The sequence below is a fragment of the Protopterus annectens genome, chromosome 10.part0, assembly GCF_019279795.1.
Source record: "Protopterus annectens isolate FY-2018-M chromosome 10.part0, PAN1.0, whole genome shotgun sequence".
Lineage (NCBI taxonomy): Eukaryota > Metazoa > Chordata > Ceratodontiformes > Protopteridae > Protopterus > Protopterus annectens.
The window spans coordinates 1,800,746,697-1,800,760,695 of NC_056744.1; the positions used below are offsets into that span (position 1 = coordinate 1,800,746,697).

The following is a 13,999-nucleotide window of genomic DNA, read 5'->3' on the forward strand; positions in this document are numbered from 1 at the left end:
GGGGCATCCAGCCTCTTCTGGCTGTCATTCATGCAGCAGACCACCTGCCTTTCATTTCCCTAGCTGCTTCCGTCAATGTCCAGGTTGCTAATAAGGATCAGAACCCAGTTAAAAAAAAAATCTAAAACAGTACTTTAAAAGGCAGTGGCTACGTCCTTGCTGTAATCCTGACTAACTCTGGCGATATAAACATGTACTAAAGAGGTCTTTTGGCCACCCCTACATTGCTTCCTAATTGTTACTCTATAACAAATCAGATTTATATATGACAGAATGAAATGAATGACTTTTATCCTATGTATCGATTCTGTAACAGTGCTTTAACTTGATTAATATAACAGTTTTTCTGTATGTGTGTATGGAGCTTTTCTCCCTGGGCCTCCGCTGAAAATGGACAAGTATCCAGTCGGACTATCCCAGTCAACAAATGTAAAATAAAATAAAACAAAATAAATAATAAGGATCATATGTCTTTCTCAGGCCCTTATCTTTCAGTGTGACGTATTTGACTTGAAATGCGTGCTTCTTGCCTTTCTTCTGCCCTCCATGTTTAGACATCCTTTTCATTCAGGTTGAACAGATGAATTTTCTTAAAAGTTGGTTAAATAATTTTATTTTTCTTCATGTTTGCATACTCATTGCATGGGAATGGAATAGAGAAAACAGGAGTGGGCATGCCCTCTTAGCTAAGTATGTAAAGTCATGATGTACACTAGCAGAAAGCCCAAGTACGGAAGTTAGAATTGTGCCAAGTATGGCTTTCAGTAAAGGAAATCCCAACAGCTGTCAACTGTAGAGGAACCTCTCTCCGGTCATCTGATGATATTAAATATGGTAAGGAATGGTGTTGGCATACAGTGCCATAACACAATCACTTTTTAAATTGTTTTTAAATACGGTAGGGAATGGTGTTTAATTTGTCACCAAGGTGACCATTTTGGTGACTGGTTAATGCATGCATGTTTTAAACTTCAAATGAATTGCTTGTAACTGTTTGGCTGGGGTACTGAATTGTGTAGTGTATTCTTTGTTGATTTATGTTCCTGTTTATTTTGTCCATGTCTAATATCTTCAATTTATCTGTGTTAGATGCATCATGCGGGCATTACTTGAAGCAGTTTACTTTCTCCATTCTAACAACATCATCCACCGTGACTTGAAGCCTGAGAACATCCTGTTGGACAGCGACATGAACCTTAAGCTGTCTGACTTTGGTTTTTCTTGTCAACTGGGTCCAGATGAAAAACTTAGAGGTAAGAATTGACTTGTTCTTATATTTCTTCATTAGCCCACATAAAGGTCTCTGAAATGTAACTGTCCTAACTAGTGTCTTCTGCCGGCTTGATTTGGAATGCACTTTCTTGTTTAATAATTTTGGTAAAATGTAATTAAGTTGGTCCTGTAGATCCTTTTTTTTGTGTGTCACAGATTGTCATTGTGAGTATTATCCACACGTGGTCAAGTCTTTTCTCATTCATATGTCTCGTCATGAGTTTACAGTCTGAGAGCTTTGATTTAATGCTATGATTATTCTAGTACAAGAAGAAGTGTTTTAAAAGTTGACTGTATGTTGTAGTGCTGGTGAATCTTTTCAGAGATGATCTTGGAATCCTGAGTTAAATGGCAAGTTGAACTTGGCGAACTCTGTAACACTGAATAAGGAAGCCCTGACTTTAACCCAGATGGCCTGCATTTGATTAGCAACCCAGATGCAGGATAAGATGAACAGGGATGTTGTAAATGAGCAGGTGACACTGGATTATGTCTTCTGGTGGGGTGGGGTTATGGGCTTGTCTATTGCATTACTCTCCCTGTAAAATGGGAGTAGGGCATGTAGGCTATCGAGAAACTCTTGGTTCTGCCAAGCTGCCATAAGCAGTATCACTCCAGAACAAGTATGTACAGGTACATGTAGCCCTTGCACAAAGTACCATGCACTTCAGCTATCTGGGGTCGGAGACTTGGGCTATCATCCAAAAACAGTGATGGCTGCCTGAATGGTGATCTCCCATGATTGTCTTCGCCCTGTGGGGTACTTTCTGGCTTGGGTTATGATGTACGCCTGACCACTGCATGTAAACTAAATTGTATAGAATGTAATGTTTAACAATGTGGTGGCACTTGTTACATTGCATGTTTACAAGCTGCATTTGGTGTAATTTGAAGCTCGTTATGAGAGTAAAAATGTGATTTAGTGACTGTCCTATCAGTATCTGTCATCTTATGCCACCTCAGTTTTACTGTCTGCAAACTGTCATTGACATGCATGTAGATATCAGTGAAGGGTGTGTGATGTATTAAGGCTGCATGTCTGCAAACTGTCATTGACATGCATGTAGATATCAGTGAAGGGTGTGTGATGTATACGCAGCTTTAACAATGCAGCATAGCACTGTATAAGGCTGCATGTCTGCAAACTGTCATTGACATGCATGTAGATATCAGTGAAGGGTGTGTGATGTATACGCAGCTTTAACAATGCAGCATAGCACTGTATAAGGCTGCATGTCTGCAAACTGTCATTGACATGCATGTAGATATCAGTGAAGGGTGTGTGATGTATACGCAGCTTTAACAATGCAGCATAGCACTGTATAAGGCTGCATGTCTGCAAACTGTCATTGACATGCATGTAGATATCAGTGAAGGGTGTGTGATGTATACGCAGCTTTAACAATGCAGCATAGCACTGTATAAGGCTGCAGAAGTGGCAAGGTAGCAGACTGAGTGACATTTAAGCCTTTTTGTGTGTACTGGTGTTTGGTAGCTTATTCATGGTCCTGTAATAACCAGTAGGGGGACATCAGTACACAGTCAATAAGTCTTGAGCCACAAAGTAACCTGAGGGGTTATTGGTGTGCCTTAACGTAGGACAACAGAGTAACCAATGTGGGTTATTAGTGCATCAAAACTGAATCCTCTTCTACAGACTAATCATCAAGGGTTATTTGTCTGCCATAGCTGAATCTTATTAATCTGTGTCACTAGTAGTGGTTGTTCGTGTACCATAGATGATTCTTGTCCCTTGGCATAATCATTAGGGGGTCATCAGGGTGCAGTAGCTGAATCTTGTCACAGGACATAACCAGTAGGGGTTGTTAGTGTGCGGAGCTGAATCTTGGTGCATGGCATGTGTATGCCATAACAGTTTACTAGTATTCTGATTCTGACATGATTGCTTTGTTCATGGTGAAGGCACATTAGGTGTAAAATGAAAGTATCTTTAAAGAAAGGAAGAAATTGCTAAGTAATTAATATGCAGAAGTTCCATTGTACAAATCACATTGGGAATGTACTCACATGTACATCTGCTTCTTTTTTTGTATCTAGTCCAAATTCCAACTAGATGTGATAAAAAATCTGAAAGGGGATCTATCCTTGACTGGGTCCAAACAACCCCACATTGTACCCCCACGCAGGCAGTCTCCCAGGTGCCTTAAGTGACCACAACATAATATACTTTATACGTATACCACTAACTATATATCCAGTAGAAACACAAAAAATCCTCCCCTGAGGTCCTCAATACTTTACTCTGTAACTGTGACTGGACCCCCCTAAAAACCCTCCCACTTGACCAGGGCTGTAGCATATTTCAACAAAGCATTTCTATAACACCTAGACACTGTTGCTCCATTGTGAAAAATCAAGGTTAGAACCACTACAAACCCCTGGCTTAGTAAAGAAACCAAACAAATCCTCAAGTCCAGAGACACTGCCTGGCTTTACTATCAAAAAACTAAGAAACACAAAGCCTAACTAAGTACCAAGAACTGCGCAACAGTGCAAAAAAATGCATCAGGCTGGACAAAAAAATTCTACTACATGACATTACAAACTAAATACCAACACAACCCCCCAAAATTTTGAAAAATGTAAACCAGCTACTAAAATCCACCCAAAAGGCTATCCCCAAACCAACCACCCCTGACAAGTTCCCATCGAAACACAATTCAACTCCCACTTTGTGAACTCAATTCTCTGCTTAGTATCACAGGACAGTTCTTCCTCACTATCCCCCCAACACAAATAACACCAATACAAGCTTTACCCTCAAAACAGTTTCCACCACTTCAGTCAAAAGCATGCTCTCCAAACTAAAAACCTCATCAACAGCAGCCCGACCTACTCCCCAGCTGTTTCTTGAAACTCAGCAGATGATATTGCTATCCCAGTCTCCACTCTCATAAACAGATCAGTTGTTGAAAACTGTGCGCCCAAACCCTGGAAAATATCCTGTTACACCCATACATAAAGCTGGGACCACCACTGAACTTAATAACTACAGACCCATTGCTTTACTCTCCCCCCTGGCCAAAATCCTAGAAGAATGCATCCATACCCAGATGCTAAAATATCTCCTAGACAGCAACATCCTGTCACCTACTCAGCATGGTTTCAGACCTGCCCATAGTACCACTACAGCCCTCCTCTGCTTCACAGACACAGTAAACTGCTTCAAAAATGAAGGCCTGCAGGTGTCAACTCTTTTTCTTTTGGATATGTCCAAAGCATTTGACACAGTCTCGCTCCAAATCCTGCTAAACAAACTAAACCGATATCACCTGTCAAATTCCAGTCTTACCTGGTTCCAAAGCTACTTAACTGACAGGTACCAAGCTGTGAAATGGGAAAATATTCTCTCTCCTCAGCTGCCCATAACTATAGGAGTCCCACAGGGTTCTGTCTTAAGACCACTATTATTCACAATCTTCACAAATGACCTCCATACCTCCACACAGCATGCATCTGTCATTCACTATGCAGATGACACTACCTTAATCTGTGCGGTACAAAACATTCCCACCCTCCTGCAAACAACTCAACTAGCATTCTCTGACATTGAAAACTACCTTACCAAAGCCCAACTTATCCTCAATCCAAAGAAAGCTCAGCTTATGATTAATAACCTGTTCTAACAAAAACACTGATAGTCAATTCACTATCTACTCCACAAATGCTACTCCAATCGCTCCAGTGGCACGGACCATGCTGTTGGAAATAACCATAGACTCCCACCTAAAATTTGTTAGTCATCTCAACTTAACTATTAAAAAAGTACATGCCAAACTGGGATCACTCTACCATATCAAACCATTTCTTACCAACAACACAAGATCAGCCATTGCTCGGTCCCAACTTCTATCCACCCTACTCTATGCATCTCCCATTCTGACTAATCTCAACAAAACTGAACTAAGCAAAATGGAAGCCTGCTATAACAGAATTGCCCACTTTGCTGCAAATTGCTCATATAGAACTCATCACTGTACTGCTTTGAGACAGCTCCACTGGGTTGAACTGCAAAACCTCCAAACCTACAACCAGCTCTGCCTCTGTCTTTCGATCTGTTGGCTCCCCAATAAGTGTCCTGCTCTCAAAAACCTAGTACAACATCACTCGGCCAAAAGGCCTCTTAGATCATCCAGCAAACTAGTACTGGAAGTCACCAACAGCTACAATAGCTTTGGAGGTGCACTATATAGTAGTTCATTGGCTAAAAAATGGAACTCTGTCCCCGCTAGCATTCAAAACACATCATCCAAAGCCTCCTTTAAAGACCTCATCAGGCAACATCTCAAGCAAAGTTGGCAGTGCCATGATTGCTTCCCAGGCTAGTGAAAGCAGATAAGGTACACATACTAAACCTAGAGTACTTGATAATAGTTTTCAATCTTACTCACAAACACTGGCTAGTCTGTATGTACTGTACCTGTGTACTATGTATGTATTCTACCTATGTTCCAAATGTCAGCTGTACACCACAAATCTATTAATTACCTTTATTTTTAAATTAATATTTTTTGTTTGTTCTCTCCACTAACTGTTGATGTGCTGCATACCACTGTAAAAACATGTCTTTTGTAATTTGTGTGCATACTGATCATTTCTAAATAGAAAAATTACAGATACATTTATTTATGTGGAACTTTTCTCCCTGGGTTGCTGAAAAAAGGGCCTTTTCGGCTCAGTCAGACACCCCTGGTTAACTGCTGCCACTGCTGTTAAGCTGGTGAAGGCCCATAGTTTTAGACACTTTCAAATTGAGCCTTTTAATATTATTCTGCAAACATTGTAAGGTTGTGAAGTCCATGACCTAGTCAGTAAGTTACAGACATGCAACATTATTTATGAAGAGGATGCCAGACCTCTGCCAGAACAATAATGTCACATTGATGAACTGAAGAGAAAATAAAGGTGTCCTGTACCGACAGTCTGTTACCTGTGGCGTAGTCCTGTACCGACAGTCTGTTACCTGTGGCGTAGTCCTGTACCGACAGTCTGTTACCTGTGGCGTAGTCCTGTACCTACAGTCTTTTACCTATGACATAGTCCTGTACCTACAGTCGGTTACCCGTGGAATAGTTTATTAAAGAGTTGGTCAGCAGAATTTATAGATTTATCCTGAGAATCCAGATGTACAGTCTGTCAGTCCTTTGGGTCTGCTGCTTTAACACAGATGAAATAGTATTTACATGCACATTCTGCAGTGGCTTTTCTCCTTAGCTGTATTTGTGACACACATGACTGTGGTCCAGTTTGACTTACTAATCCTACACTCTGTTAATCCTGCAGTGAGCTTTTCCGTGTGTATACCTTGTCTGTTAAAAATATCTGTTGTTAAATTGTGTCAACCTAGATGTAATGGCAGCAAGCAGTAAATTTGAATGTAGTAATGTAAAGCTGAATCCCTCAGTGGGACAGAGTCATTACAGATGTTCTTCGTGATTCACTGTTTCAGTCATTACATTTGGGTAGTCTGCTGGCAGGCTGCCCTCAGTCGGCCTGATTAACAAAGTCTTGTGTCCTGCGTCGGTTGCTGTCCCTTCTTCCATGACGTCAGGGGTATAAAACATGCAGCCGAAGCCATTACATCAGTCTTTCTTGCTGTGCGGTGCCAGAAGCAAGTTCGCAAGTGCCGGTTGGCCGACTCCTGAAATTTTCGTTTTCGAGTTTCAGAACTGACATCTTCAATTTAAAGCTAAGTACCCAGTTGGGGAAACTTTTTCTTGCTCCTTACCAATGTCGGTAAAAGTTAATAACTGCATTACTTGTGGAAAGCAAATACCTCATAAAGATTTTCACTCGTACTGTATTCCTTGCCTAGGCCCTGACCACGAAGTACCTTGCTATCGGTTTTGTGCTTTATTTAATCAGCGCACTATCTGTCGTCGGTATATTTTGCCTCAAAATATTTTGGTTCACTGTTTAATTATCCAGAAATGTCGTTTTGTTAGCCATCCGACTACTGGGATTCCAAAACAACGCAAAGATAAAGACAGAGACAGGCCGCCGAGGTCCAGAACTGCTGACGCCGCTTCTCCTAAGCCATTCACCAGTTTGCCTGTACTCAGTGAGGCGCTTTCGCTGCCCCTGATACCCGCTACTTCTGATTCGCAGGCCTCTACTGAGACCCATTCAGAGTCCTGTATGCAGCGAGATACTTCACTTATGGAACACGCGGATGTCTCTACCTTGGATGGGTCCAGAGCCTCTGTGCAGGCACTGGCTTCTGAGGCTGTATTCAGGCCTACAGACTTGCATATTAAATCAACACCGCCTTCATTACTAAGGCCTAAATCTCGATCCATGTCTTAAAAAACGATGCCTAGGCCACATGTTCAGCCCGCTATGCCTAAAAAACAAATGATAAAAATGGCTGAAGATCTAATAACTCTAATCAGGGGTAGTCAACCCCCCAACCCCCCCCCCCCCCGAGGCCTAGGGCTGAGCTTGATTATGAATCTTCTGACCAGGATTCTGTTTCTTCTGACTCTTCTAATGACCTGGATTTGTACATACCTACTTATGTGGATTCTGATGCAGAGGAGTCCATTCCCTCTGCTTCCCCGACTGAGGATTTTTCTTTTGGGGAAACTTTACATACTTTAAGGGAGCATTTCCACTGGGAAAGCCAGGAATCCTGTGATCCAAAGAAGAGGCTTAGGGATTTCCTTCTTCTCGGCATAGGCCTTTGGCTATGCCTCCTGTACTAGACATTGTTGATGTGTTTTCGGAATCCAGTTTGGCCCCTGATTCCCTGCCTCTGGCTCCTAGTGAACCTGACAGATACTACAGGGTACCCGAGTCCCACAAGTTCCTTTTCAAAAATTCTGTTGCAGATGCAGAAACCATTTCTCAGGGGACCAAGGGCATTAAGGCTTCTACTGCTAAAAATCCTACCCCTTCTGATAGAGACTCCAGGGCGCTGGATAGATGGGGTTAAAAGGTTTATACTTCTGCAACACTGGCAATCAGAGCTTCCAATTTCATATGTTAAAATATCAACCGCATATTATTGGACTGCTTAAACAAAAAATGATGTTGATTCCTGACTGTGTGGAAAATAAAGATTTACAGGATTTAATGCATTCTGCTGAACAAGTTGGAAAACATACTTTGCAATGTGGTTTTGATTCTTTAGAGGCCTCTTGCAGGGCTGCTGTTACTGGGTCTGTGCTTAGAAGGCATGCTTGGCTTAAGGAGCAATCTTTGCCTGAATCATGTTAAAGCTAAATTGTTGGATGCTCCTTTAAATCAGAACCGTCTGTTTGGCAGTAAGGCTGAAGAGGTTCTTAAAAAGATGGAAGATAAAGATAAATCTATGCAATTTTTTTACAAGTGCAACCTCCAAGGTTTAGTAGGCACTGACCTGCTAAGAATTGGTCCTTTCCAGCCCCTTCCAGATCTTCATAAGCCAAATCCAGACACAGCAAAAACTCCAGGTTTCAGTCCCAGGGGACTCTCAGAACTAAGCAGTGGGGGGCCTCCACTTCCAAATCAGGAAATAAGACACCCCCCTATGGTAAACAGTCTCAGTGACTTCCTTTTAAAATTTCCAAGCACTTATCTTTGGCAGGAAAGATTGCTCTTCGTGCAAAGAACTGGGAACTCGTAACCCAGGACAAATGGGTTTTAAATATAGTGTCCCAGGGATACAGATTTCATTTCCACACGTTGCCAACACCAAACGGGTGGCCAGACCTTCCCCCAAATCAGAGGGCAGAGGCTCAAAAACAAGTACTTTCCCTCTTAAACATGGGGGCTATTCAACTGGTACCAGAAGAGGAAAAGGGACAAGGCTTCTATTCCAGGCTTTTTCTTGTACCCAGAAAAGACAAGTCATGGCGTCCAGTCCTGGACCTGTCTACTCTAAACACATTTCTGGAGATTCCAAAACTCAAGATGCTGACTCTTCACCAGTTACTTCCTATACTAGGCAAAGATGCCTGGTTGGCAACTCTAGATTTAAAAGAAGCATACCTGCACATCCCAATCAGGGAATCTTGCAGAAGATACCTACTCTTCAAAGCAGGCTACTTGCATTATCAGTTCTCTGCACTGCCCTTTGGCTTGTCTACTGCACCCAGGGTATTCATAAAGTGCCTGGCTCCAGTAATTGCATTTTGCAGGCAAAGAAATATTCAAATATATCCATACCTGGACGATTGTCTAATTCAGGCAGAAAAACAGGGCATACTTTTAAATCATCTGGCATTTGTAAAAAGGGTTCTAACTTGTCTGGGGTACACCATAAACAAAAATAAATCACAACTGGTACCCTGTCAACAGATTACATTCCTGGGTGCAGGCTTGAATACAACTGCCCAGATGGCTTTCCTCATGCCAGAGAAGCAAATTCATTTGGTAATCTCTACTTCAAACAAGTGGCCACGAAAATCCTGCTACCTGCAAGACAAATACTGCAAGCCTTGGGATTCATGGCCTCCTGCATTCTGAGGACTGCATATGAGGAAACTACAATGGTATCTAAAAAGTCTATGGAGTCAACATTGTCACAGCCTGGAAACAATGATTCCTATCATACCTTGCTTATGCCTGGAATTCCTATAGTGGGCAGAGGCCTGCCACCAAAACAAGAGACTACCATTCACATTACCCCCTGCCGCCCAAACCCTAACTACAGATTCATCAGACTATGCATAGGGGGCTCACCTGGCAGGGAAGTGCATTCAGGGCAAATGGAACCCAAATCAAATGCACCTACATATCAATCAAAAAGAAATGTTACCTGTACAGAATGCTCTGACAGCTTTCAAGGACTATATTCTTTCAGGACAACTAATGGTAGACGGACAACACCACGGTTATGTGGTCATAAACAAGCAGGGGGGTATACATTCCTACCCCCTCTGCAGACTAGTCATGGCATTGTGAAACACAGCCTTGAAGCTCAATTCCTGCCAGGAAAATTGAGTACACTGGCAGACGGACTAAGCAGAAACCTCATGGACCCACACGAGTGGAAACTGGAACCATGGATTTTCAACAGGTTGACAAGCAAATGGGGGAGCCCAGACATAGATCTGTTTGCCTCCCCACAGAACTACCAGTTGGACAAGTTTTGCACAAGGACTCCCCACAAACAAGCCTGGAAAGTGGATGCTCTGTCCTTCAGCTGGAAAAACCTATCAGTCTACACCTTTCCCCCTCTGCCTTTGCTCTCCAAAGTTCTACTAAAATTCAAACAGGACAAACCAAGGATGATTTTAATTGCTCCAGACTGGCCGCGCCAACACTGGTGTACCCCCTCTTGAGCACCTGCCTCAGACCCCCTTCCCTGCTCTCTCAGCAGAAGAACCAAATTCTGCACCCTCAGCTTCCAACATTGAGCCTTGCAGCCTGGCTAATCACTTAAATTCTGACTTCTCTCAGCAAACCTGTGATGGATGTTATCTTGGAAGCGAGGAGTCCTAGTACTAGAAAATTTTATGCTGACAAATGGAAAAGATTTTGTGCCTGGAACCAACCTTTAGGGATGAGCTCAGCAGCGTCCAGTTTACCTCAGATTTTGCAATACTTAACTGAGATGCTTCACAAGGGCCTGTCTTTTTCCTCCATTAAAATCCGCGCCTCCGCTATTTCAGCTCACTATAACACAGAACTGCCCCTCTTCTCTCATCCTCTGCTCAAGCAGTATCTCAGAGGGGCAAAAAAAATTGAGACCACCCAGGAGAGCTCCTACCCCTGCCTGGGACCTTAACATTGTTTGGAGAAACTCACTCTACCTCCTTTCGAGCCAGCTGCTACTGCAGACTTAAAATTTCTTTTTTGGAAAACAGCCTTCCTTTTAGCAATCACTTCAGCTAGAAGGATATCTGAATTACAGGCCCTTATGGCAGTGGAGCCTTTCATCATCTTTCATGCGGACAGGGTATCTCTCAAGACCAATCCATCCTTCATGTCCAAGGTGGTTTCCAGTGTGGCTCTTAATCAGTCCATTTATTCGCCAACCTTCTTTCCCAATCCACAGAACAAAGGGGAATGGATTCTGCATTCCTTGGATGTGCACAGACAACTTAAATTCTACTTGGACAGGACTAAATCTCGAAGAAAATCTGAACAATTGCTGGTAGCATTTGCTGCAGGGGCAGAGGGAAAGGCTATTTCAAAACAAACCATTTCTAAATGGATAAGCCATTGCATTCATTTCTGCTATAAGCACCATGGAAAACCTGTCCCCCAGGAAATCCGATCTCACTCCACCAGGGCAGCATCTACTTCTGCAGCCGTTCTCAGAGGTGTCCCTACCAGTGACATCCTAGAAGCTGCTACCTGGAGTTCTGTACATACTTTTACCAAGCATTATCATTTACCAATTTTCTCTAAATCCAGAGCTGATTTTGCCACTGCTGTCTTGCAGGGCCTTATAGCTGGCCCTAATGCTGTATAAACTCCTCCTCCCAACCATAGCTTTGGGAATCTACCCAAATGTAATGACTGCAACAGTGAAACGCGAAGGACATAGTACAGTTGTGTACACTTAACATAAATGTAGATGTTCAAGTGTATTCACTGTTGCAGTCCTGGATGTCCTTCAAAGATGCATCTGCAGTCCTAACAAATGGGTTGTCCTGCCTCAGGCAGCCCTTCGGTCGGCCGGATTCCAAAGTCTGGGTCTGGCCTCGACTGTTGTCGCACTTCACCCAACGTCATAGCTGCTGTGAATTGGGTATAAAGGCATCAGCCGACGCCATTTTCCTCAGTCTTTCTTGCCGCGCGGTGCACGAAGCAGAAGCTGTTCGCAAGTGCCGGTCGGTCAGATCCAGAGATTACTACTACCGAAGACTACTAAAAAGCTAAGTACCCCGTTGGGGACTCTTTCTTGCCTCAGCCGATGTCAGAAAAAGTAAATAATTGTTTAACTTGTGGGAAACAAATACCTCATAAGGATTTCCACTCTTACTGCCTTCCTTGCTTAGGCCCAGACCACGACGTATCAGCTTGTCTAGCCTGTGCTTCCTTCAACCGACTGACACTTGGACGTCGGTCGGAGTTTGCAGAGGAGTTTTTTGGTCCCGCTTTTGCTTACAAAATGCCGTCGGAGACTCCGACTTCACAATTAGCTAAAAAGCGTAAGGAAAAGGACCGACACTCGCGGTCCGCGGTTTCGGCCGAAACCACGGTTAAGCCGACCGCGAGTGTCTCAGTTTCGGCCGAAACAGAGTCCTCGGTTCTTCCTTCGGCCGAAAGATTGCCTCCTATAGCCGAGGCCTCACACAGCATGGCTGAATCCGCTACTGAACTTACCCCTGCTGTAGCAGGCTCCCAGGATTTATCTGATACTATTCCTTTAGACATATCTACTCCTGCACGTGGAGCTGCTAGGCCCCCTGCATCTATGTCTAGCAAGGCTTTTTCTAGGGCTAAAGCAGCTAAAGCTTCTAAGGCCTTGCCTGCTAAAACCCCCTCACACAGGCCTACCTCCAGTTCCCAAATGCTCAGCTTGGCTGAGGATCTCATTTCTTTGATCAGGGGTTCCCAACCTCACCCAGACAGGGCCTCTCAACCCCCTCCAGAGAAGAGGCCTAGAGCAGAGCCCCCGGATCCTGTTTCTACAGACTACTCCTCGGACGATTCAGACAACACAGGTCCTCCAGAAGGCCCATATTCCCCTTATGAGGATTCCGATGCAGAAGACTCCATTCCTTCTGCCTCTCCTCCAGAGGAATTTTCTTTTGGGGAAACTTTACATGCTATGAGAGAGCATTTTCAATGGCAGGGCCAGGATTTTTCAGATTCAAGGAAAAGGCTTAGGACCTTCTTACACTTACCACAGCATAGGCCTTTAGCCATTCCTCCAGTACTCACAGTTGTTGATGATGCTTATAATGATGCTTGTACTGCCCCTGACTCTATTCCACCGGCCCCTGCCAAACCCGACAGATATTACAGGGTCCCGGACACACACTTTCACTTATATAAGGCTCCTATTGCAGATCCTGAAACCATTTCACAGGGCCCCAAAGCTGTAGCAGCTGCCTCTGCCAAAAACCCCCTCCCCTCTGGGAGAGAGTCTAGAGCATTAGAGAGATGGGGTAAAAAAGTTTATACTTCTGCTACTCTTTCGGCTAGAGCGTTAAACTGTCAATTCCACATGATTCAGTATCAGGAATTTTTGTTAGACCAGCTAAATAAAAAACTATCCTCTCCTGAACCTATAGACCGTAAGTCCCTTCAGGATTTGGTACATAACACTCAGCAGGTCAGTAATCATTCCTTAAAATGCGGCTATGATGCACTGGAGGCTTCCTTTAGATCAGCTATGACTGGAACAGTGATTAGAAGGCATGCCTGGTTAAAAGAGCAATCCTTACCAGACCATGTAAAGTCAAAGCTTCTAGATGCTCCCATGGAGAAACAAAGTTTGTTTGGTTCCCCTGCACAGCAAGTGCTAAAGAAGGTGGAAGAAAAAGCAAAATCTGTCCAAACAGTCAAGGATTTCTTACAGGTCCAGCCTCCGAGGTTTAGCAGAAACTGGCCTTCGAAGAATTGGTCCTTTCCAGATACCTCCAGAGCACAGAGAGGCAGAAATAGGCGCCCCAGAGGCAGAGGTCAATCCAGAGGTGCCTACAGCAGACGTCAGTGGCAGCCCAACAACCAGAGAGGTACTGCCACAGATCCAGCTACGACCACTCCAGCAGGACAGACACAATGACTTGACTCTGATACCGCCTTCCAGGGAACAACTGCAAGC

The 13,999-nt window shown here is 43.6% G+C and overlaps 1 protein-coding gene across 3 annotated transcripts in view; it reads left to right on the forward strand.

Moving 5' to 3' along the window:
• Window positions 1-13,999, forward strand: part of PHKG2 (phosphorylase kinase catalytic subunit gamma 2) — a 556,437-nt gene that overhangs the window by 322,299 nt on the left and 220,139 nt on the right. For all 3 annotated transcript variants that reach the window (XM_044086635.1, XM_044086637.1, XM_044086636.1), the window contains exon 6: window positions 1,090-1,253. In XM_044086635.1, the coding sequence (XP_043942570.1) occupies window positions 1,090-1,253 (164 nt within the window). The remainder of the gene's footprint in view (window positions 1-1,089; window positions 1,254-13,999) is intronic.